The sequence below is a fragment of the Agelaius phoeniceus genome, chromosome 6, assembly GCF_051311805.1.
Source record: "Agelaius phoeniceus isolate bAgePho1 chromosome 6, bAgePho1.hap1, whole genome shotgun sequence".
NCBI lineage: Eukaryota > Metazoa > Chordata > Aves > Passeriformes > Icteridae > Agelaius > Agelaius phoeniceus.
This window is the reverse complement of record NC_135270.1, coordinates 26,673,558-26,699,401: the sequence shown is the minus strand read 5'-3', so window position 1 is coordinate 26,699,401 and position 25,844 is coordinate 26,673,558. Positions and strand designations below refer to the sequence as shown.

The 25,844-nt window shown below is 41.4% G+C and overlaps 1 protein-coding gene across 3 annotated transcripts in view; it reads left to right on the top strand.

The window, feature by feature from the left end:
* LTK (leukocyte receptor tyrosine kinase) overlaps nt 1-25,844 on the top strand; it is a 95,041-nt gene that overhangs the window by 59,089 nt on the left and 10,108 nt on the right. For all 3 annotated transcript variants that reach the window (XM_077180172.1, XM_077180171.1, XM_054635358.2), the window contains 17 exons: nt 2,665-2,759; nt 7,500-7,601; nt 9,166-9,343; nt 9,862-10,012; nt 11,912-12,043; nt 12,581-12,737; nt 13,621-13,803; nt 14,347-14,445; nt 14,943-15,095; nt 15,833-15,943; nt 16,598-16,784; nt 17,484-17,574; nt 18,825-18,889; nt 20,936-21,065; nt 22,294-22,391; nt 24,666-24,758; nt 25,359-25,460. In XM_077180172.1, coding sequence (XP_077036287.1) covers nt 2,665-2,759; nt 7,500-7,601; nt 9,166-9,343; nt 9,862-10,012; nt 11,912-12,043; nt 12,581-12,737; nt 13,621-13,803; nt 14,347-14,445; nt 14,943-15,095; nt 15,833-15,943; nt 16,598-16,784; nt 17,484-17,574; nt 18,825-18,889; nt 20,936-21,065; nt 22,294-22,391; nt 24,666-24,758; nt 25,359-25,460 — 2,127 coding nt within the window. The remainder of the gene's footprint in view (nt 1-2,664; nt 2,760-7,499; nt 7,602-9,165; nt 9,344-9,861; nt 10,013-11,911; nt 12,044-12,580; nt 12,738-13,620; nt 13,804-14,346; nt 14,446-14,942; nt 15,096-15,832; nt 15,944-16,597; nt 16,785-17,483; nt 17,575-18,824; nt 18,890-20,935; nt 21,066-22,293; nt 22,392-24,665; nt 24,759-25,358; nt 25,461-25,844) is intronic.

The window sequence follows — 25,844 nt, the reverse complement described above, 5'->3', positions numbered from 1 at the left end:
AAAAAATACCAGGCATGGAAATGTCAGAGATTTAAAATTTTCAAAGATATTTTCTTAAAATTTTAATTGATTCTCATTCATGTGAAAAAAACCCACCTCAGGCCTGCCATGTGACTCTCTTCCTCCCAAATTTCAGATCCCACTTCCAATACCTAGTAGCACAGAGTGCTTAAAAAGTTACCAGCATTTTTGAGCATGGTCAGAATCATGAATCCCTGCATTGCCTCATCCTCAACACTCAGAAAATATTTTGACTGCTAGAAAAGCCATACCAAGTCACCCAAAATAGAAAAGTTCAGTCTAAGTGACTTTAATGTTAGTGAAGTTGAAAACAATTGTGAACATAGGTGTGTGATAAACATTGCTGGACAATTTTACTACAGTTTGGTATATAACTTCATGAATGACTATTCTGTGTATTTATGGATGTTGTCAGCTTTCCTTGGTAATGCAAGCTCTAGCAATGCTGTGCTTGGGTTCATTTTTAGCGCAGATTTTGAGCTGGGATGCTGTTTTTCTGTATCCCAAATCTTTGGGAAACTCCTGTTCTTCTCTTGCTATAGGAAAGTGCTGTACTTTTCCCTGGTTCCTTAAGGGGATGGTAGGCAGTAGTAAAGTGGGCAAGAAGGGGACAGACCACACAGGGGGAAGAGTAGGCATGAATTGAGATATAACAAGTTGCAGGCCATGAGCTGCTTCATGGGGCCAGAAGTAGAGAAACCTCAGCAAAAAGAACAAGAAGGACACAAAGGCTCTATTTAGGTAGTTTTAAGCAACACCTTCATCCAATAAATTTATTTCTTAGGAGAGAAGGAAGACACAGTTTGCTGATCAGCCTCCCAACTGGGCATCTTGCTATTTTGAAAAAAATGCTTTAGTGATCGGCTGGCAAGTTCACTTACTTTTTTCACACACACAAGGAGAAATAATGCTACCAGAAGAAAACCAAACAGGCAGAAGACCAGACAACAGGGAGCTGGAGAACATAAATTGTTGGGGTCAGCAAAAAGAGATCAATGAATAGGATATCTGGAAACCCCTCAGGCTAAGACAGACTGAGTTCAAAAGACAAATTCCTCCCCATTTTCTGAAGTTAAGAGGAAGGGGAGGCATACAGAGCCTAGAGGTTATGAAATGTCAATTCTCATGCACTGGGGATGGGGAGGGGCTGTCATTCCTCAAGGTCCCCCTTGTACTGTTCTGCTCCTGCTTGTGGAGCAGAAACCTACCTTGTAGTGCAGTGCCAGGGACCCTTGTCTGCTCTATCTCCATGGACCAGACACAGCAGACTGACCTGACCAAGGGTATAATGCCATATGAGTGCTGTAAGTAAGGGGTAGGATGTGGTGCTGTGCCCATGCCTGTGGGTCCTGCAAGTGCCCTGGTTCTGGGGTCAGGGTGCTCTGATTCTCTTCCATCAGACAAATTGGGGAATTATTGTCATTTGTCAGTGGACTTATATACAAGGTTTGAAAATGCTCTTGCTAAGCCTACTGTTGAAGAGGAGGGTTTCTGTAGGAAGGGGATCTAATGAAAAATTCCTCCTCTAACACCACAGATAAAAGCTCATTCAAGAGACCCTTGATTTGCATTTGCTGCACTTACTCTGAGTGCTCAGATCCTGAAGGTGTGGATGCTTTCATTTAAGCACAAGGGGTCATTCTTGAGTTGGTGTAAAAGCAGTTTATCCCTAAAGATTTTTGTGCAGCCATGCAACTAACTGTGGATATCAACCAACATTTGGTTGGTGGGTGGAATGCACACACATATTTTACTGCCACTAATTTGGGACAAGTGTGTTTCTAGGCTGAATGATTAATGTGTTAGGCAGGTCAGTGCTTGATCTCTCATAAATCATCATTGAGCTTTACCAGAGACAGCAATAGAGGTCTTGCCCATATGCTTTTAATAAGCTCTAAATGGACTGGACATCAGACATCTGTTTATTATTGAAATGTAATGAAAAACAATTCAGCTCTATCCATTAGAAGGAGATCCTTCAGCTCATTTTCTTTCTTCCTTGTGAATTCAGAAGCTAGCAATACACATGGACATGACTGAGCTCCTAGATAAGGAACACCTGGTCATAGTGGAAAGAGATGAGACAGCCCAGGGAGTTAAATCTTCAAGGAATTATGGCTGAAATTTATAATGTCCTACCCTTCTGAAATAAACTCATATCACCTTCTGAGTTACACTGGCTGAGGAACAGGTCCAAGACATTTGGGTATTCTGCTCAGTGTTTACTCTGTCTCTTTGGGGGTGCAAAGAAGGAGATATTTTTTCCCTCAGTCTGACTCTCTGACTGTTTCTGGTAATGAATACGGATGGTTGTTTGTGTATAAAAATTAGTGGGGGCCAGTTGCTTGTATGTATGTGCGGATAGCAGGGGAAGTAGGGCTCTCATTCTTGTTCCCCATGAAATGTGAAATTGTATGAATGTTGTGGCACTTACAAGGGGTTTATATGTGTCTAAGACTTAGAGCAAGCCCTTTTGGCTGCTCAGCTGGACTTGTCTGGAGGAAAAATTCTAAACAGCAATGATGTTTTTTCCATCATAAAGGAACATTGTATTTTTAGGGAGGTTGTTTGTTTGTTTGTTTTGTTTTTCCCTCTCCTTAGTCCTTTGTCAGTCTTCTCTAAAACATCTGTCTTATTGCAAAGGTTTCAACTGGAACTCCTGGCAACCTGGGGCTGGAATTCCCAAGCTGACATTGCTATCGACAACATTACATTTGGCCTGGACTGCTTCACTGACGGTGAGCCACAAATGTCACAGAATCCCCCAAAAATTTAGGTAGTGTAATCAGCATCCCACAGGTCCAGGACACATGTTCTGTTCTCCCCACAGAGTGTGTATGGATCATTTGTGTCAGCTTTGTCAGCACAATGCAATTTTATCTCAGACCTACTGAAGATTGCAAGTAGAGGCAATTTTACTCTGTGTCAGTCTCCCAGTACTCTTTCTTTTTTCTCTAAGATAGGATATTCTGTATCACATAGTTGAGACCTGTCTGTGTGTCTTGGCAAGAAACACTAAACTTATTCCTCAGCCCTAAATGGAGGGATTACATCACACTCTTTTTCCACAGTCCCTGCTGATCTATGCACCCTGGTAATTGATACCTGAAACAAATCTGTTGAAGTCAAAGGCAAAAGTCACCATATTTTTGTGCAGAAAAGGAAGAAAATGAAGGAGTAAATTGACTCTCTGACAATAAAATTTAGATTACTCCAACAAGTTTGTTTTAGTCTGTAAGGAGGTGCGTTAGCTATCACTGCCAGATATATAACAGCTTTCCTTTGCTTCATTACTGTGAACGTGACTGACAACTATTGCAGAGAAAAATGGAGCCAGTGCTACCCTTTGAAACATGTTAGCAGGAGCTGTAGTGGATTTTCTTAGCAGACAAGGGGAAAGAATTTAGGTACTTGGACTACTTGCAAATATTAGAAACTGCCTTCTTTTGTCCCGGGGAAAAAAATGCTTGGTTGCAAAGGAACTGGAAGATATGCAACACTTGAATGGTGAATTCTGTTGCAGACAAAATGTGGATTGGTGATACGGTGCCACTCTACGTGTCACCACGCTCAATATCTCAGCATTTAGGGTCATAGCATGTCCCTGCAGTCACTACCTGAAGCCTAACATAACATGTGGGAAGGCTTATGTCAAAACAGATGTGTTAAAAGCTCATCAACAGAAGCCACTATTTCTTCCCATCTTTTTCTGGTTCAGTGTCCTGTTCTCTGTCCCTTTGTTCTATAGGCACTGAAACCACTCTTCTATAAAATGCTGAGTATGCACAGTTTCACTTGAAATTAAGAGGAAAAGCTGATCCTTTATGGTAATTTCATTTTTTCACTCCAGCTCTTTACAGTCCTCTCTCCCAAACTCCATGCTAACAGCTAGTTTTGGAATCTTGAGAAAGATGGAGTGACTCCAGATGCACTTGGGCCAGCTGATGGGCACCCAGCTGCTGGAGTTTACTGCTCTCAGATAGTCCCTCCAGTTTACCCATAGACATTTTGCTGGGAGTGGTCCAGGTATGCATCCTTTGGCAACAGGTGGGGTGTAAATGCCCCTGCAGCAATTTTATCAGAGCTTGTCCATTAGACCACCCAGGCTACTCCTTATTTTCAATTGGGATGAATTGCACTGATGTCCAGGAGCAACTGGACTTAGCCGATCTGAAGGCACGACCCAGGGATGTGTGAGTCACACAGATGAAACATAGCACAAAGGAAACATTTCTCAGAAGCCTTGCACTTGCCCCTCTTCCTTGAATCCTCTTTGCAATTTGACGTTTTCTCGCCTCTGAGAGCAGCCCCCTTGTATTTGTCTTCTCATGACTTTAATTCAGTTAGGTTACAGAGAAGCCCAGCAGCTCTGCTGTGTTTCCAGTAATGAAATTACTTTTCCCTGGCAGGGACAGGTTTCAGATGTCAGAGACAGAGCCAATTAAAATCCAAGCAGTGAATTCTTTTCATGAGGGCAGCAGGAAGGATGTATGGCAGGAAGGAAGGAAGGATTTGCTGCTTGCTAGGATGTAAATATTATTTTCTTCATCTATTTAAATTTTGTAGTTCAACTCTCTACAAAATCCAGTGCTGAATGAAAGCACTGTTTCTGTATGCAAGATGGGAAAGAAGGTGAGGTTTTCCACAGATCTTAAAATTGAGAGGAAAGGTTCAGTAAGATTAAAGTGAACAACTGAGTAGTGAGGGCAGCTCAAGAGACATCAATAAGGACAAAACCCAAACAGCCCATTCTTTGGATGGCAGCTCCTGGGTAGTGACAGATGTTTTCCCCTGTGGGAAGGGTGAGGTGAAACCACATTTTGGCTTATATCATCACCTTGTGTAAGACAGTGTCACAGACTGGATGGCATGTCTGGATCATTGTGAGAACTTCAGGCAGGCAAGCATAAAGATACTTCATAGTTTTAGTGAAACAGTGCTTATATAAGAAGAGGTCTGAATTTTGAGTGTTTTAACATGAAAATGTGGAGTAGCACAGCAAATAGAATACTGATAGTTGAGTTGCCCTTCTCACTGCCTTTACTATTATGTTTTGGTGCTCTAAGCATCTAATTGTTCCAATTAAGATCACAGGTCTGTGGTCTGTCAAACTATACTGCCCTGGCCTAGAAATTTCAGTCTGTGCATCATTTTCGATTTCCCAGAAGATTGCTTTATAAATGGCAAGACTGTCCAAAGAGAGCTTTTGTACAGATTACCTCTACTTCTTGATTTTAGAGTCCCTGATCCAGCAAAATCTGATTTTCAGAAGTATTGCAAGCATCATTAGTGAGGTGAGATCTCTGAGGAGACCATTCACACCTTGAGGATCCTGTGAGGCATCTCACTCTGATTAATCTCAGCCACCAGATCTCTATCTCCATTTTCACTACAGTCACAGAGATATTGAAGCAGTGAATGAATGAATTACTTTAGCTCTCTGCTTGCAGAAGATGTCTCTCCTTTACACTTCCCTCTGTCTCATTTCAGTGGGGAAATCAGTGTTAGCTAAAACCTGGAAAGAGGAAGTCTGTGCTTTTTGCATTTTTTTTATATAGATACACCTTAATATGGATTAATTCTTGTTCCCTTCCATTCACTCTACAGTCAACATGTTGGCTGTTAGAAGAGGAAGTGGAAACTAAAATAGACTGAAGCACCAGCCCTTGGGTCCCAGGCTACACTAGGTCTGTAGAAAATGCCACCTTACAAGTTTTTGTCTGACAGTGCATAAATCAGCCTTTAAAGCCTTAGCAGCTGGTGTGGACAGGGCCATGCTCAGCCTGTGGTGGAGCTGATCTGCTGCTTAACTCGGAGGAGACAGAAAGTTTCTTCTGGAGAGCAAGGGTTTGAGACTGTTTGGAAAAGGAGGAAAGACTGTTTGTTTGGAAATGAGGCATTGCCTTAGGATACTCATTGGGATGGCATGCCACAAAAAAATCCATGCAGACACAAAGATCAACTCTCTGTTTCCGTGAGTGATTTACATTCCTTTGCTCTGGCAAACATAACCAGGCTTCTGGTACATCGCTAAGTGCCTGAAACTGTTGTGACCTTTGGAATTTGCAATTCAGTGCAGGCCTTGGGGAGCATCTTTTCTGGCCATGCATTGTATTTTTCATTCTCTTTCCTCCTTGCATTTGATTAATTTCATTTGTTTTGGGTTAATTTCATTTTTCACTGGCTTGACAACTTCATCCATTGAAGTTCTCCCTCTCAGTATGAGCAGAGTGTGTCAGTACAAAGCTTTCTTTTGTTTGCATGCATCAATGTGCTTTCAGTCAGACCTGGGGGGAATATTCTCAGGAGTAAAAGCTCAGCAAGGTCTCCATGCTTCAATTAGTTATTTGGCCTTTCTGACACAGCTAACAAGGGTGTTAATTATTGCTATTTAGAGCAGTGGCTTTGTGGCAGAGATAATTGTCCATCTGGAACTGAGTGAGTCTCTTTTCAGTAGAGCACCAGACAGCTGTTAGATTCTCACAACTGGAACAAATTGAAATATTTGTAATGTTTTTCCACTGATGAAAAATGTTCAATATTAAATTAACTGAGGGCTCACAAAAAAAAAAAGAAGCCTGCCCTTTTTCTTAGAGATTTTCCAATCAAAAAATTTGCATAAAAATGGGTAATTTAACTCTTGACACAGGATGCTTGCAGATTATGAGGCAAGGGTTCATTATTACTTTTTCCTGCTGTAAGGCAACATTGGTGTTGCAGTGTTCTCAGCGCATTCAGATTATTTGGATCAGCAATTGATTTTAAATTCCTCCTCTCTGAGAAAGGGCTGGTTTTCAAAGGCCTGTCTCAGTGGTCAGAAGTGTATGGTTTTGCTCTGTGATTTTCGAAAATGTTTGTCCAAAGATTAACAGTTTGTGACAAGGGTATTTTTCTGTTACTTAACTGTGTATGTTAGTGAGGCATGTGATTTTATTTAGTTATTTATTCTCTAAGTGAGCTTTCAGGGGCTCAGAGTTGGTTGCTGAGGTGGGAGTGATCTGTTAAGCTGGGTTACTTGCCATGACACTATTCAGAACCAAAGACAGTGATTTATGTCACCACTTTCTTTTACACCTCCAATCATTTGACTGTCCAAAATTGTCACCTATCTGTTTGACCACCAGAACATCAATACCTGGTATCTGTTCTCCCACACTACATTTTTCCTAAAATCTCCTGTAATCACAGCTATGGGAAATTGCAGACCAAGGAGCTTATCCTGCATGGAATAACGTGGAGGGTCTGTGTTCATGTGAAGACCCACTGCCTTCAGCATAGATACAAGTAGCTTACCTAAGACAAGGGCTCAAAAGAGTAATACAAAATTATGATTGTTGAAAACACCTTTTCTACCCAAGGTAATATTTACTTATCTTAACCATACTGTTGTATTTAATTAATTCATGTAATCTTTAAATTTTCCATCACTCTCTTCTATCATCCTCCCACCTCTTTCTCTGTTCTACAAACTATTACAGGAAAACAACTGAATCATTTTGGTGGGAAACGCCAGTACCCACGTGAGATTAGTATCCTGGATGAGCATCTTCTGAACCCCCTGGAAGAGCCCTCCCTCCCAGGTACATGATTCAGTACTGAAAACCTGTCTCTTGGCCGTAAAAGGTGGCTCCCTTCCTGACTCCTGTGTGTGATCTGCCTGCCTACAGCAATGAAGCAACTATATATAACCCAAAGATGTTTGGCTATAGGCAAGCAGTTTGCTGGAGCCCAGCTCACCAGCCCTGAGATGGCAGGTCCTTTTTAAAGAAAAGCAGAATCTCTTCAAGTGAAAACTGCATGAAGTTTGTATGAAGCTACATGGCTCAGATTTGTAGTGCATGGAAAGGCAGCTTAGGAACAAAAGGCATAACCCTGTACAGAAAGTTGGGAATAGAAAGAGTGCTGAGCACTGAAGCTGAATAAAATGAGTGTAGAAAAGTGGTGTAAAGATGAAAATCCAGAGAGAAGAAAGTAAGGATGAGGAAATACACTGAAGAGAAAAATTGGATGAAAAAGTAGGAGAACAAGAGAACATTGGGTACTAATTTACTGGTAGTGGTAGAGATTGCTACTCTGGAGGACAGATAAGAATTGTGTGGGTCTAAAGAGCTGTCTAAAGGAGAAGGTCAGGAGGTGAGGTTTTCTTGAGGCTGTTTTTTCAGCCAACAGATACCATCTCCTGAAGGCTGTGTCCACCTAGAATGTGACAATCTGTACTGCTGTCTGTTCCCATTAGCTCAGGGGAGTGCTGTAATGCAGCTGAAACTCATACTGCATTGATCCATCTGCATGTTCACAGGATGATGTCTGTTGGGGATAGTTTTGCTTGACTTTTCCTTTAAACAAGATTGGAATTTTTCTTTTAAAAGTTTTTAATTTTTACTTCTATTTTAATAATTCATGTCTTAAACAGTTCTACTTTTGACTCTGGCTTTTGTGCACAAACTGTATCACACAGTTTGTGTGGCAGTTTTATTCTTAGGTTTTATTCTTAGGCCTCATCTAATTCAGTGGAGGAGATGGATTTGTTTGGGTCTTAGAAAATGGTTGTGAAATAGAAAACGTCCTTATCTGCTGCACTGTTGTAGAAACAAAAGAATAACGCTAAATGAGGACCAGGATAGAAATTTCCTGGGGAAGAAGGGTGCCTACAGATGGTAGCAAGAGGCTGTTCCCTGGCAGTTTCTGCTGCCACAGGCTTCTTGTCCAAGCCTGAGAAAAGTCTCTTCAAATGTTCACTGTGTTTCATAAATGGTCACTAGCTGTAATGACAGATGTTTTCAACCCTTGTCTCTGTGTACATGGTTTAGTTCTCATTTGGAATGTTGAACATCTTCTTGCTTCAGACTGGCACTGAGAAGAGGAATTTGATCATATCTGTGAGACTCTCGGATAAACCCCCTCTTAGAAGTTCAGTCTCTCTTCCCTTTTCCTTTCCCCCCTCACACCCAACTGATAAAGTTTATCTTCAGCCCATGATTTATCAAATAGTGTGCAGGAAATAAGGGGAGAGAGGAGAAAAGCAAACAGTAACCATAAGAAAGCAGTAGTTGTGCTATGACTAGAGGAAAGTAGGTATAATCTAAGTTCTGAGAAATGCAGGCAAGCTCACATCTGACTCAACTCTTGCTGTTTTGTTCACAGGGGACACAACTGTTGTTCTGTGGTGGTTCTCAACATGTGGTGCCAGTGGTCCCCATGGGCCAACTCAAGCTCAGTGTGACAGTGCCTACAAGAACAGCAATGTGTCGGTGACTGTGGAGAAGGAGGGCAGGCTCCGGGGAGTGCAAGTCTGGAGAGTGCCAGCCACAAACAGATACAGGTGAGGATCAGTGTGTGCTTGGGGGCAGCCACTCTAACTGCTTTTTGTTTGTGGAGTTCCAACAAGCACAAGTGTGGGACCACCTGTACTGAGTAGGTGGAGGGGACAGTGAAGAAATAGGAGCAGTAGATATAAGGATATATATCTGAGCTACTGTGAAGCATGGAAGGGTGAGCAGAGATGTAGAAGAGATCAGAAGAGGAGTGAGAGTAGGCATGCAACCAAGGAGTGCTGCCATAATCTCAGTCCTGTAGCCTTAGACTTCTGGCTATACCAGCTCACGCTATTTGTTCCTGCAGTCTATGTTTCCAGTACTCAGGTGAGGGTTGGTCTGTCCTCTTGTGCTGCCTACCTACATGGGACTCAGACAAGGAATAGTCACAAGCTGCTACAGCAGGGGAGCCTGCTCGGGAGAAATGTCTGTTTGGAAGTGAAGGCTGGGAGACCTTGCAGATGGATTTATTTTGGGGATAAGAATTGTGAGAGCTGTGTCTTCATTTATTTACTTTGTCTTGCAGGATTTCTGCCTATGGAGCAGCCGGGGGGAAGGGAGCCAAAAACCACAACAAGAGGTCCCATGGGGTCTTCATCTCAGCCACCTTCCACCTGGAGAAAGATGAGCTGCTGTACATCTTAGTGGGGCAGCAGGGGGAGGATGCCTGCCCTGGGGTGAGGGCCATGAAGCACATGGGGGCAGAGACCTTGCAGATTCAGTGGGTGGCTTGGGGTTTGGTGATAAAAGATAGAAATCCCAGAATCTGGACAGGAGACAGGAAAGACCCAATAAAAGATGTTAGAAAGAATCTCAAAACAGATATAAAGAACACTGAAAAGAAAAACAATCCCAAAATGCACAAACAAACATGAAGCCCACAGAAACTTTGCTTTAAGCTCCTGGTGTTTGAAATAAGTTCTTCATCAGCTCTCTTGTACTTATTTTAAGCAGGAAGCTCACAGGCAAGAGATGTGCTCCATCTCTTGTTGGATGAGAGAGATTCTCACTCAAGAGAAATGGAAATTGGTGACATGAACACTTAGGTGTGTGTCCTCAAAACACTATACCAAATGATCTGAAAGTCCTTTTGTCACTTAGGCTCAAAAACAATCTCTTTTCAGCATCAATTTTTGATACTGCCTTGTTCCAGAGGTGTTGTTAACCCCTGCCCAGGAACCAAGCTGTTTTTTCCTCACAGACTGGTGTGTTTGGGGATGCATAAACTATTCCTGTAGGCGTTTGAAGTTACTATTTACTTTCCCAAAGGAGACGATGTCTTACCCAGATGCTCCAATAGACTCCAAACCCACCCTTTCTTCACTTTATATAATAAAAAATCATATCTATTTAAATAAAAGATACATTTGTGTATCTGCAGTTCCCTTTTGAGTGCACTCTCTAGTCTTAGGTCATAATCTGAAAAGTTGTCCATTAATCTCTTACATTTCATCATTTGTTCTCCGAATTGCAAATCACAACACAGCACTATCTCCCTTTGGCAGGTGCTACTGGAAAAAGTTGCAGTTAATTTTTCCCACTTCCAAAGCCCAACTTTCTTTGGCTTTGAAAATCGTGATGAATCTGTATATTGGGTGACTAATGTTTGTTTTTCTTTCTCTGGAGAAGTTCTGCAGCTCCAAACTTTGATTCTCTCTCCTCAGATTTACTCCAGTTGCTTTTCCCTGGTCTTTATCTACCCTTGCCATCATTTGTTCTCCTGTTTAAATTAAGCAGACAAATTGCTTCACCAACTAAGAAAGGCTATGCACCATCACTAACAGAATTGAGAAAGAGCTCTCCCTCTGTCAATTTTCAATCAATCTCAGTCTCAGTCTTGGGATGAGATGCAATGGGCAGAAAATGGAACGTGTTCCACCTGAATGTGATGAAGAGCTTCTTTGCTGTGAGGGTGACTGAGAACTGGAACAGGTTTCCCAGAGAGGTTGTAGAGTCTCCTTCTCTGGAGATAGTCAAAAACCATCTGGACACAATCCTGAGTTACACGTCCCAGAGAAGTCTGCTTGAGCAGGGAGGTTGGGCTGACTAGATGATGTCCAGCCTTCCCCATTCTGTGATTCTGCATGAATGAGAGGACACAGGCAGTAAAACTGGTGCAGGAATAGGAAACTGGATCTCCAAATTACTCTTCTAAGATGTATCAATAGATTATTCCCAACTGTGTGTGGGTCACCTTTGCTTTATGGATTTATCTCCTTGAGAAATAAACAGTAAATGTGTCAGTAAGAAAGTTCTTAGAATTAATCTAGAATCCAAAATATTTAACTGTTTTGGTTATAAGAAGTTCTAAATATGCAAAACATTAATTATTTAATTAACGTGAAATTAACAATGATTTATTACATTTTTGCAAATCAGAAGTTACAGACAGATCTATCCCTCAGCTGTCAGTCCAAGTAGAAAAGGTCAATTTCTACAAAGATAATCTACATACTGGTTTATCTATGTCTAATATGCATGACAAGTATTATCACATAATTATACTGAAATACACAGACAAGTCTCAAGAGTTGGACTTTGCTGATATCCGACTCCATTTTTTTGTCTCCTTTCAGGGCAATCCTGAAACTCAGAAGATCTGCTTAGGGGAGTCATCTCTCATTGAAGAAGATTACAAAAAAAAAAGGGACCTGAAGGAATGGGCTGGAGGAGGTGGGGGTGGAGGAGGAGCAACCTACATCTTTAGAGTAAGTATTTCCTCTTTGCATCCTGCCTGAGCAGTGTCCAGAAGAGCAACTAGCTCTCACTGTCAATCATGGCATATGATAAACAGTTCTTTTAAAAAGGATTATGAAAAATGAATCTTTCTCTTCTGCCTTTTTCTCCCTCTCCTCTTTCTGTCTCTCTATGGGTTTTGTCTTTTTAGTTGTTGATCTCTTTTTTATATACTTGTTTGTATTTATCACCTTCATTAGGCTAGCTGAACTGTTCCTCAGTCCTTAACAGCTCAGATGTGGGAATTACACCAGGATCCTGCTTTAATACTGGCAGCAGTCTTTAAAAAATGTATCACAAAACCTTGACTTTCAGTTAAACAGTTACTTTTGTACTCAGGAACATGATGTGAAATATTTTTGTAATGATTCTATGAGACAAGTAGTAGCATTGTCCTGGCCTTAGGCCACTCTTCTTTGGGATGCTTTCACCATCTTTGATAAGTTTGTATGAGTTGGCATATCCAAGGGATGTGAAGTTTTTCTGATATTTGCTGGGGGGTTTTCCAGCAGAAGGATGGGATTTTCGAACCTTTGCTCATCGCAGCAGGAGGAGGAGGAAAGGCCTACCTGAAGGCTCAGGACAATTCCCTGGATGATGTACCCCTGGAGCAATTTGAGAACAGCACCGCAGTACCTGGAGTCAGTGGGAGGACTGGGGCAGCAGGTGAGACACTAAAACCACACCAGGTCTGAGTCAGGTGGCTGAATACACCCATTGACTGGTAGGCATGAAGTGAAGGGCTTCTTTTTCAGTCTTTTGGTATTTTTCTGTGGCAGTAGTTTTTAGAAATACGCTGCTAGTCTGTAAGGGATATCTTCTTATATGTTGTGTCACCAGATAAAAAGAGAATGCACAGGACAGCTGATGAGTGCTCCAGTAGAGGCCATTCCATAGAAGAGAGGAGGACCCCTCTCTTCTATGAGCTGAATCGGGGAAAATGATGTTTGGGGGATGGAGCCTGCTCCTTCACACTGTAGCAATGGCCTTTGAAGAGAAGACATTTTCCCCTTACTACCCTTAAACCCTAACAACAAAATTGTATTATGAGAATTATGCCAGAAATGGAACCTTATTTATAATCTTGTGATGGCTGTGCCTATAATCCATTACTAAGAGATTAAAAAAAATCTGGTGGTTATCCATCTCCTGCTGTAGTAGGCTTACAGAGAGGCGACTAAAGTGAGATATAGAAATCCAATTTATTTTTATTTCCCTGAGGAACTCAGCATATTACATGGCTGACTGCCCTAACCAGTTATCCTGAAGGGGAGTGGTAGGCTCCTTATTTTCTTAACACCACAAGAAATTGGTGCTGAGGTGTTGGTTTATTCTGCACATACCACAGGCTGTGCATTAGATTTCCTGTTTGTTATTGCCCATGACAGCAAGGAGCTTGTCTGTATATTCTTTTAAACTTAAAGAAAGATTTACCTTGAACTAGGAACTTAAGAAATTAATATGGACTCATCTCCATCTCTCTGCAAAGCATCTCTCCTTGTGCTTCTCTCACCTGTTCTTGTTTTCTTTTCCCACTCTCTGACTGAAGGTGGAGGTGGTGGCTGGCAAGATGAGAGTCTGTTTCCTCAGGCTGGGAAGTCCCTTCTGGAAGGTGGAGAAGGAGGTCAAGCTTGTCCCCAAGCACTAGCCAAGCTCCAGTGGACCACCTCTGGTGGTTTTGGTGGAGGAGGAGGAGCTTGTACTTCGGGGGGAGGAGGCGGAGGGTACAGAGGTAAGCCTTCTGGGGCAATAGTCATGGTGATTAATTTTGTGCCCTTCAGAGCCCCTGCTCTAAAGAGACCCCCCCTTAGAGACCTCTCTAAGGTCTCTTAGTGCAGAGGTGCACGACCACAGGAGGTGAGGCACAGATACTTCAAGTTGAACAGTATGAAACCCACCCTCTCTCCACCATCTCTCCATAACTGGAGAAATCAAGGATAAAAGTGTTCTTATGTGATTTTATATTTGGAAGGTGTGATGAATCACCCCTTCACCCATTTCCAAGTTACCCATGGAAAATGTTCCATTTCTTTTTTCTGTTCAAAACAAATACATTTTTACCTTGCTGAACTGAGAAACCTGCATCAGATGAAGTCACTTCACTAACCTTGATACTGGCTGGGTCAAGTGAGGGTTTGACATTATACCATCCAATATCACTGGAAGGTTGCAGAGTGACCCCAGGTGATAATGGGAATGAATGCAACCTTTCAGAGACATCATATTCTTTGCAGCATGCAGCACTGATCAGCTAGCCATACTCTTCTCTCCCCAGGGGGACATGCCTCTGCTAGTGATGATATCACAGCTGATGGGCAGGATGGCATCTCTTTTGTGAACCCCATAGGAGAGATCTTCTTGCATCCCTTGGCAGGTACAATATGGTTCTTACTTTCATTTCTTTTCTTCCTCCTTTTTCCTTCTTCCTCTCTATTTCCTCTTTCCTCCTCCCTCTTCTCCTGTCTTTGTTTTTCTGTTCATTCCATTAAAGCTTATTTCATGCTGCAGGTCAGATCTTTAGCTGTGGTCATTTCTTTACGTATTTTCATGGTGCTCTGGGACCTTTTTTCTCTCAATCTCTAAGCCAGAAGAGACACCAGGTTCAACCACACATCCTCAGTCCCTGACTTTTCCAGGTCAATTCACTTCAAGGCCTTTCTGTTTGCTCAAGAGACCAAATATCTTCTTCCCTACTGATCACCATCAGGCTTCTGACATGTCCACATTGTGTTGGACTATCTGCTCTCCTGCAGAGAAGGAGAGAAGTTGTAGGTACCTGCTGGGTTTTGTTCTGTTGGCTTTTTTACCTTATTGGAACAAGATAGGAAAAACTGAACTAAGTCCATCTGTTGTGTCTGATTCCTTGTTCAGCCATGGAGAGTCATGGTGAGGTGGAGGTTCAGATCTATCTTAACTGCAGCCACTGCCACTCAGACAACTGCAAGAGGGACCCTGACACCAACCTGCCAGTGTGCCAGTGTGAGATGGGGGCTGTGCTGGCCAACGACAATGTCACCTGCACTGGTAAGTTTTAGGCTCACTGGATAATATCTCTATTCTTTATATCATATCTCCTCCTGGCTTTTTTGATGTTCAGTTCCTGAGTTAGAACTAGTGGATCCAGTGGACAAGGTGGTGTGAGAAATGTCAGTCAAACATTGGACTGAAATTCCTGCTGACCTTTGCTTACATGCTGAGCTGCATCTATGCCACCATCTCCAACATTCACATTTGGATTAGGCAGGAGGTAAAATATCTGTAAAGAGACATGGTGTGAATTTCCTGAATGGGCTCAGTGTATCAGATATTTAAGCATAAATACCTCTCCAGGATAACGTACCACCTACTGCTGAGTTATTTAAGCCACAAATTGCTTCCTTCCACAGCAGTTTCCCACTGTGCCTGTCAGCTGATGCCTTGTACTCACAGTAATTTCCTTTCACAGTATCTTGGAGCTCCAAAACATCAAGGCTGTAGACATTTTCAACTTATGAGTAGTGATGTTACCCATTTATAGAAAACTGAAGAATGGATAAGAAATCTGTGTTTTATCAGTTTGTGTTCTATCTTCACAATGATTTAAAAATTGTTTAAGTACTTTTTCAACCTTCAGGATTATAGAGGGATTTGCTGTAATTTTTATAAAATGCTCTGACCATGATCTCTATACTGTTTTCTGGAATATAAGCAACCTTCAGAGGGATGCTTTTACAGTAGCTCTTGTTGTTTTCTGATTCATGCAGCTGTTTTTATTCTTCCAGTGCCCCAGGGTCCTATACCAGAGGGACAGCTGTCTCTCCCCCTCCTCTTAGCTGTGGTGTCTGTGATTGTGGTGCTCGGAATGATCCTCACCTGTGGCAGCCTGTCCATCAGTAAGATACACTTACTTCTTATCACACTTTGATCTGGCTTTTTCCAGCTAAATTAGACAAAAGGAGACCACCTGGCCATGTGCCACTGCTTTGAGTACTTGGAGCCAAAGCGTTGCAGTCTCCCAAGTGGATTGGAGGAACAGGGAAAAAGAAGTGATAGGAAACATCACCACCCACAGTTAGGCACAAGCATAGTCCAAAGGGCAAGGACTGGTCTTCCCCACTAATTGCCACAGAACAAAAGAGCTAGGGAAGCCTTCTTAGCAGGTGTTTCTGTAGCAGCCACTGCAATACTAGATGAAATCACAATCTGTAATTAAATATATAATTCATTCAAGGAGATGGTTTGCTTTTTTGGATTTGATGTCAGCAAGATGTCTTGTGGAGCACTCTTCCTCAGTCAATGCACAAAGCAGCATAGGAAACCTAAGTTGTTCCCAGGTGATTAGGTGTTTGCAGGAATAACACTTTTTACATATCCGATACTAAATCACTGAAGACTGTGAAGAAGAGCAGGATACAGCAAGCCAGAGATGTTTTTGGACCATTTATAATTCTGGGATTGGTATCATTCTGTTCTGTGTGGCCAGCATTATCTCTTCTGTCCAGTTGTAGATCTTGTTTATGCATTTTTATTAATCTCTCCACCCACAGTTTATCACCTGAAGAAGCAGCAGCTGGAGGGATCCAGATCACGACTGCAGAGCCCAGAGTATAAACTGAGCAAAATCCGCACATCTGTCATCATGACCGATTACAACCCCAACTACTGCTTTGCAGGGAAGGCTGCCACTCTGAGCGAGCTGAAGGAGATCCCACGGAAGAACATCTCTCTGCTTCGGTGAGAAAACAAGGCCCACCTCTCTTGCTAACTGCAAAGCACCCAGTCCAAGTCAGCCAAAATACAACAGATGTGATACTAGCTATGTTCTCTAAGATAATTTGATTCCATGAAGTTCTCAGGCAGAAGTGTAAGATTGTGAGTCTCCTGTTCCATGTTCCCACCCATAGGTATTTCATCTCTACTGTGATTGTGCTTTTATTGCACTTGCCTCCTGGCAGCAGCTCCCTTTCAAATCTATAGCAGTATGTCTACTTCAGCATTTCCTATCACAAGGAAATTTCCTGTCACAAAGAGATACATGCTAAGTTGCTCTTCATCATCCAGATGATACTGATCAAAGTTATATAAGCTTTAGAAGGAACAATTTGATCATTCTTATGTCTTATACAATCTCCTGAAGACATCAGTCTGCAGCCACCTTATTCCATTGCTCTCCCTTTTTCTTGTCTTTCTTTTGCCACAGTTGGTGATAGACCCTAGGATTGAGCAGGCCTATTTTTTGTTCAGAACCATCAAGGATCCAACCTCCCTTTTTTAGTGATAGTGACAGAGAATACTGATAAGCTATTTTCAGAAGTTTTGAGTTGAAATCAAACTCTCTTTTTGATTTGTATTGGACTGGATGAAAAGAAGAGCTTGGCCAGCTCTTGGATCCAAGGACATATAACATCTGTTACCCCTCTTCTTTTCTTGCAGAGCACTAGGACATGGTGCATTTGGTGAGGTTTATGAGGGAACTGTGGTAGGCATTGCAGGGGACCCCAACCCTCTACAAGTGGCTATCAAGGTCAGTACCCACAAATTTCTTCTACAAATTTCTTCTTTCTATTCCCAATAATTACTCATAAGAGCCATGTTATCCCTATTCCAGCTGGAAATGTATGTGTATCACATGTATAATGGCATATGCATATGTGTGATGCAGGCTTGGACGCATTGCTGCATCCAGGCATTATCAGCTTTGATGAGCACTTTCTCACAAGTTTTTCCACATGATGTATTTAAAAATCTGTGTTGTTTCTCAATTACTTCCCTTAATATTGAGAGTAGTGCTTTTCTACTGTATGTGAAATTTTCAGGTAGTTTTTTGATATTGCACAGTGTTAAGGATGCTGTTGTGAATATATATTGCAATTTCACAATAATTCCTCTGTCATTAATGGCAAGAGACAATAGGCTGGTTTTCTTGAAATGACTGCTGTTGCATCGGGATTTGTCAATTACTCAGCCCTGAAGTTAATGATGCTCATATTCTGCTTCTGTTATTTCATAAGCCTGTGACTCAGAGAAATAAATCTACTTCTATGAGTTCAGCTCAAGAACATAGCCTTCATTAATTAAAGAAAGTTCTACTGTTATTCATCCTGTCTTTTATGTCATGAACTTCCCTGTGTCACTGTACAAATGTGGGTGAAAACCCAGGACACTAATAAGCAGTTGGAACTGCCCAACTCAGTTTCACTGGAAGAAGCACCAGAGCACAGTGGAAGAAGCAGAAGGAGATCAACATATCATTCATTTGTGGTAATCCAGTTCATCTGTATCAGCAGAAGATGTCCAAATCTGCTGGCAGGAAAGAAAGTTACAGGGGCATGTGACACAAGTATTTAAATCAAGTGGCTGTGTGTGTCATATGGCATGCAAGCATGTGCTGCAATGTGGACACAAAGAAAGGGGAGAATAAATAATAGCTGTCATTTAAAAAACCTTCCTAAGTCTGTATGTCCCCATCTAATATTTTTCTTGATGTGTACCTGAATATATTTTTGTTCCAGAGTTGTGCATAGAGTTCAATTCACACACACACACAAAAAATTTTCAAGTAGGTCATTGTTTCCTATCGTGACTTATCTAACATATAGGTCACATGCAGTGAAGTAAACTCATCACCAAAAGGATGGGCCCCTGCTCTTAGGTGCCTGAGGTGATTTATATGTTACATGCTCATTCTTTTATTTTCTTTTTTTTCCTTTTATCTCTGGTGGTCACACAAATATTCTCAATTCTTTGGTGGGATGGCCCTCACTGCCTCAACAGACCCTGCCAGAAGTCTGCTCTGAGCAGGATGAGATGGATTTCCTGATGGAAGCATTGATTATCAGGTATTGTTTAAGGGGCTTTTTTACTGATAGTGGGCAGGGGGAAAAAGAGTAATGCAGGTAATCATAGAATCCTTTATTCCCTTGCCTGTGTTCAGAAAATAAATTCAGTCTTATTTTTCACCAGATGGCATTTTAGTAGCATATAAGGTACTACTTGTTTATCTCAAACAAGATAACTGAGGTTCTTTTGTTGCCTGTTTCTGGTGCTTTAATGCCAGTAGGCAACTTGGCTGCACAGAGCAGAGGGATGGAGAAGAGAATCAGAAGGACAAGAAAGCTCATGGATGAGATAAAAACAGTTTAATAGGTAAAGCAAAACCTGTGTGAGCAAGCTAAGCAGCGCTGAAAAATTCCTTCCCTACTTCCCGTGAGCAGGCATGTGTTCAGCCATCCCAGGAAAGCAGGACTCCATCATGCACACCAGCTACTTGGGAAGATAAATGCCAAACTTTGATTAACCTTCCTCCTCCTTTCCTCCATCATGCACACCAGCTACTTGGGAAGACAAATGCCAAACTCTGATTGCCCCTTTCCCCTCCTCCTCCTTTCTTCAGCTTTTATAGCTGAGCATGACACCATACAGAATGGGATGTCCCTTTGGTCAGTTGGAGCCAGCTGTCCTGGCTGTGTCCTCTCACAACCTCTTGTCCTCACAGCCTTCTCGCTGTGGGGGAGGTGTGTGTGTGTGAAAAACCTTAATGCTGGGTAAGCACTGCTCAGCAGTAGCTAAAATATCAATCTGTTATCAGCACTGTTTTGATCACAAATACAAAATTTAGCACCATATGAGCTACTGTGAGGAAAATTAACTCTATCCCACCCAAAAATCATTACAATTTAACAAAAACTTTGGTTGATTGGTTCTGCTGATCCTGTTCAAAAGAGTAAGAAAGCGCAACATTTTTGTACAAGCATGTTCTGCATTTGATTTGATGTCTTTGCAAGCTTGACAGAACCTTTATAAGGTCCTATGTGCATGACCCTCTGACAGTGAATTATAAGATCTATAAAATCTTCTTGGAAAATATAACAGGCAGCCATTCCTCTTATCTCCTTTACTTTAGGTATTCCAGCCTTAGAATTTACTTCATTAACAGAAATCCATAATCTGAAAACAATAGTAGGATCATGGATGACTTTAAAATAGTAGCATAGTCAAGGTTAATTTTAAGTACCTGGAATTTATATATTTTGAATTTGTGCAATGTGAAGTTCCTCTTCTCATTGTCTGGCCCAGCTTATACTTAGATGCTGGTTTTCTGCTATTAAAGCATGAATCTCATGAAATAGTGCCACTCCCTACAGTCTGCAAGAAATGTGGTAGCTGAACAGGAGGTAACACTGATGTATGTTTTTTTAAAGAGCAATTTTAATCAATTAAGGAGTGCCTTGATTCACTTAGCATGACTCTTTCTCTTCACCAACTTCCTTTCTATTTTTAGTTCCTTTATTATCCAGGTAATTATTATCTAAGGGAAGATGCTGCTGTCTAATGACTGAGTCTTACTGTGCTTCGTGACAAACTCAGCTTCCTTTTATAAAAAGCAGAATCACATAAGCAGCTGCTGCAGTAGGTATTAGCTGAGTCCCTCTGGCAGACTAAACACTGAGTCTCTAGTCCCAAACTAGACAGCACTATGTCTAAAATAACCAACACTGAATTAAAATTCCTACTAGCCAGGACATTGTATCACAAATGCCAATGAAATTTGCATGCTTAACTTTCTTATCCCTCTCATGTCACTCTCATCTTTCAGTCAGTGTGTCCATTAAATTCTGTCTTCACAGACAGAAGACTCTGCTTTGCTTTTAGCTTTTCATACCTTCTGTTGAAGACTTTTCTTGGGCAAAGCCAGGCATAACCCTGTTCTTGGGGCTGTCATAACCAGAGAGGTATTTTGATATGGCTGAAGATTTTTTTTGTAACCACATCAGGATTTGCTTCAGTCCAGATTGTCAAATATCAAGACAGAATGAGAATGGATGGATGTTGGCCAGGTACTAATGCTGTGTTTCTCTTCCATGTACTGTGACCTTGGCTTTCAGTAAGTTCAATCACCAAAATATTGTGCAGTGCATCGGTGTCAGCCTACAGACATTGCCTCGCTTCATTCTGCTGGAGCTCATGGCTGGAGGAGACATGAAGAGCTTCCTTCGGCAGAACCGACCCAGGATGGTGAGAGAGCTTCCATGTGAGGCTGTGGTTGATTTTAGTATGACTGCTTTTATGTTTTTATCAACTGGATAAAGGCACTGAAGCCAAGCTAGGCTGTGTGTGTGTCCCAGCTCCCACAGACTTCCGGATACTTGTGTTGGTTTGCTTGATGCAAGCAGGTGTCAGTGAGACAAAAACCAAGCAGGGCAAGAAACTCTAATAATTGAGGAGGTAAAATCCGGTCCTGCCGTTGCAGACTTCACTGACAATTAGACCAATTATAAATAATTGGTCTTCTTTTTTTCAATACCTGCTTTGTTTTCCATGTACTGTGATGGCACGTGAGGAGCTGAAGTTATAATCAGAATTCATAGCACTAAGTCCTCAGCAGGTGTGCGTCGGCACCATATGGAGAGGTACAAATTTATACCAGTTGAAGAGCTGAGCCTAATTTATTTGATATATCTCAGACTTCCATTAGCAGTGTAGTAATTTCTCTTCACCCTTCCTGAGAACAATAAAGAAGTTCCTAGAGAAAAACTGACAAAAATTTCCCTATGGAGAATGATGTAAAGGGGGTGAAAATAAGCAGGGCTCCTGGAAAAAGTTTTCTTTATTGTTCTTAGGGAAGTGAAGATGGTGAAGGGTTAGTACCAGTCCTGGAGTCCTGTAGTAAAGCATTCCTTTTTTGCATACTGCTTCTGAGGGTAATCACTGTTCTTCTACCAGGTACAGATAAGCTGATGAACGCTGATGATGGTGTAAAGATGTGCACTTGTGCATTTTTACTCTCTCTCGCTCTCTCTTGTTCATGCACTAATTTCTCTTGATAATTTATTGACTCACCCTTTAAAAGTGGGTGCTTTTACATTCTCTTCTGTCTCACCTTTTAAACCTGCTTGTCTTTTGACTTCACATAACACAGCAGGGAGTAGTTCTCTCCCACCCCCTTTAACTGGCCATTCACACCAGGCCATAAGTCTCTTGCCAGATTGCACTCATGTACAGTGCTCAAGAGAGGTGAAATCTCCTGAAAGTTTTTGGGATTAAACAAGAGTTTACTCATTTTCTAATTCTTTGCTTTGACCTGTTTTATGTCCCTCTTTGCTCCTGACTCATTTAACCCTTCCCCCATCCTGTATGTATATCTCTCCCTTTCCCTTCTTCTGTCCTTCTCTGACTATACCCTGCCTGAATGATATTCTTCTGCTTCCCTTTCCTTCCCTTACCATTTCGTGTCCTTTTCCAGAATCAGCCATCCACACTAACAATGCAGGACCTGCTGAATATAGCCAGGGATATTGCCTGCGGCTGTAAATATCTGGAAGAGAATCATTTCATCCACAGGTGAGGAGAAACAGTCTCTTCTGATCTGTCTCAAGGTGCATCAGGCTCATACACTTTCTCTTTGCAATGGATTAGACAGGACTAATCTCCTCAGGGGAGACAGATTATTTCCTCTACCAATGCAGGCTTGTGCTTAGATGACCAAGTGGATCTCCCTGGGTTTTTTTGGGAGTTAGGCTCTGCACTGCTCTTTGCAGTCCTAGAGGGAGGGCAGTGGTCTGTTCCAAGTGAGAGGCCTTAAGTACTAGTTTGTGGGTGTCTGCAACGTCGAGACAGTTGAAATTAGCCCTGCAGTCCACTAGATGGTAGTGTCACTCTGTGTTGGCTGATAAGACAATAAGGTATTTATTTCCTTTCTCATCTCCCTATCTTGACTTAAATGCTTTCCCTATCCCACCAGCACAGGACAGTCCATAATATTTGATCCAAAGGCTAGAGAAGGGTAGAGCAAGGGTGACAGGAGATAAAAACACATCTCAGGCTTTCTTCCCAGCTCAGTGTCTGACCTGCTTCCATGGTTTTAGGAAGCCCATATTTGTTTCTTCAAATTCCTTTTTGCTCATTTGTTGAGCAAAAAATGTTGATATAGCATGCTTCAAATAAGACAAAATTATTATAGAAGGGATAAAGGTTATAGTTACCCTTTTAAAAATTCTGGTTGGGTACTGAAATCCTTCATTTTTTATTTAGAATTATTTCAGCTCATAATGTTCCTAGGCATAGTGGGCAACTGGCTTCCTTACTGTGAATTGCATGTGGTGTTCAGTGCTTGTTTGTAAAGGAGAGGAGAGCCCTTGCACACCAGAGGGTCACAGAGGCTCTAACCAAACCAAGGTGCAGCCTGGAGATGTGCAGGCAGGCAATTGGGCTCACCCACATGTGCAGCACATGTGGGGCTGCACAGCACAGAGATAGGAAACAGTAGGCAGGGGCTGGAGAAATCCAGGGAAACAATGGCAAGCAGCCGTTGGAGCAAAAAGCCAGGAGGTTGAGATATGGAAATATGTTATATGGCTTTATTATTAGAACATCTGAAACAGATTTCTACTGTTTATATTGCAACAATAAGCAAGTTCTGGTGGAAAAGGGTTAGAGATTTCTGTCATTAAAAAAGAGCAGTAAGAACGTGCAACAGGTTGTGGCTCTTAGATCTCTTAGATCAGTATTCTAATTGGAAACCTCTGAGTTAATCACTAGAGCATTCTATTTTAGAATCCTTACTGTAATAGTAACAGCAGTGTGTGACTTTAAAAAACCAAACCTCTGAGTCAATCTTTGCACTGTTAGATGTCTAATATAAGCAACCTGGGAATGGATTCATTTTGTCTTAGCCAACAATCCAATAAATCTGAGCACAAGGAATTTCCCTCAGGTTTTGTATTAGTATTTGTTAGTGATGTCAGCATTGCTTAGAGTGGGTAGGGAAATGAAGAAGGCTTTCATTACAGATATTAGGAATCCTAGGGGTAGTATAGTGGGGTTGTAGAGAGGCTTCTACCGAGCAGGAATTGTCATCTAGGAGTCACAGATGATAACAGAAGAGAAAGTTGAACCTGACCTCCAAATCCTCAGAGATTTTTCAAGGTTGGCAATGGAAATAAACATATGAGTTGTTCAAGGAGCTTATTTTTCTTGGCAGTTAACAGAACCCCCACAGTGCTATGATTCTAATGACTTTCTTTTCAGAATGCATATTTAAAATGAACAGAAATATTTTAGCCTTGGCCATGAAGGCATCACTTCCATTTCTCACAAGCTAAACTTGCACCCAGCTAACAGCTGCTTCCACGTGGAGCTTTTACTGATTCCATGGGAGATATCCAGAAGTAACAAAGCAACAGATAACCAAATCTGGTTCTACATAACTTTTCAAGCAGTTTACTAAGACTGTCTAATGGCATCACATCCGTAACTGATGAGGACACTGCTGAGATGTCCCTCTTTAAATAAAAATAGAGCAAGAAAGAAATCTGTCATAATGTGGTTGAAGCAAAAGAGGTTATGTCTGTGCTGTTTTCTGCCTTAGTGAAAGAAGGTGTGAATGGGGAAAGCTTGGCAGATGCTGGGTAGAAGATATAATTCAAATGCAGTTTAAGAATTGTGGTTAACAAAAACGATAATATAACTGGAATTCTTTCATATTTTAACAGGGCTCTTTACATTTGTTTAAAGATTACTCAAGTAATATTTGTAGGACTGGGTCTAATACTTTTTTTTTTATTCCTTTAACTACTTGAGAATTTAGAATGATAATTAATTTTAAATTTTTTTAAGAGATATAGCTGCAAGGAATTGCCTTTTGACCTGTACTGGAGCAGGACGAATAGCCAAAATTGGTGACTTTGGAATGGCCAGGGATATTTACAGGTAAGTGAAGGGCAATTTCAGTTCTGTGAGTAACTCAGTAATCTGCATAATTTTGACAGGTTTGAATTGTTTTGTTATATGTGAAGCAGTGGATTCATCCATTAGAGGTCTGAATTTGATGAGCAGTTAACTAATTTGTGTTAACACACTGTAAAATAACAGATCTACGCTTATGAGCCAATCCACTTCAACTGTGGTCCCAGAAAACTACAAACACTTGTGGACACTAAACCAAGCATAGGCAAATTTATTAGCTGTTTGATCATAAATAATCTTAAATTAAAATTAAAAACCCCCAGCAACCATACTTATTACTTCATGATGTCAAGAAGACTTGCTGCACCAACACCCTGTGCAAAGCATTGGCAAGTTTGATGCCTTCAGCTGTGCACAAGAACATCCTCTGTTTCCATCTCAGTTGCAAAGAGGATATAAAATCCTGCTTCAATGCACTGTTGTGTTGATGACTTTTCCTTTTTCTCACTTGGCCCCCACTGTTACTTGCAATCCCCAGCTGCTGTTACTGTGGTGATAAGATCTTTTCTGTACCAAAGCCCATTCAGGCTGCGTGACATTCTCTGTGTATTTCATCTTTCCCAGAGCAAGTTACTACCGCAAGGGAGGAAGAGCCATGCTTCCTGTCAAGTGGATGCCACCAGAAGCTTTTCTAGAGGGCATTTTCACCTCCAAGACTGATACCTGGTAATAAATGTCTTTTAATCACTTCTGCTACTCACTGAAAAGCATCAAGAAATGTACTGCTCAAGGAACAAAAGTGTGCTCAGCAGTAACCTTAAAGTCAGAATTTCCCAGAAAAATATGAGAAGTCTTCCCACTGCATTCAGTAGAAGTATGGCTAAAGAATGCAGAATAAGAATTTAAATGTTGAATGTAAATAGAGGTCATAAAAATTTGCTGTTCATAAAAGTAGAATATTACAAAAAGCCAATCAAGAAGTAAAAGGCAAAGCAGATTAGATTCTCAGGAAGTCTCAGTTAAACATCCAGACAAATATCATCAAATGCTTCCCTCAGCCTTCAGAAACTTCCAGTTTCCATCAGTGACAGGATCTGCTTATATCTCTTG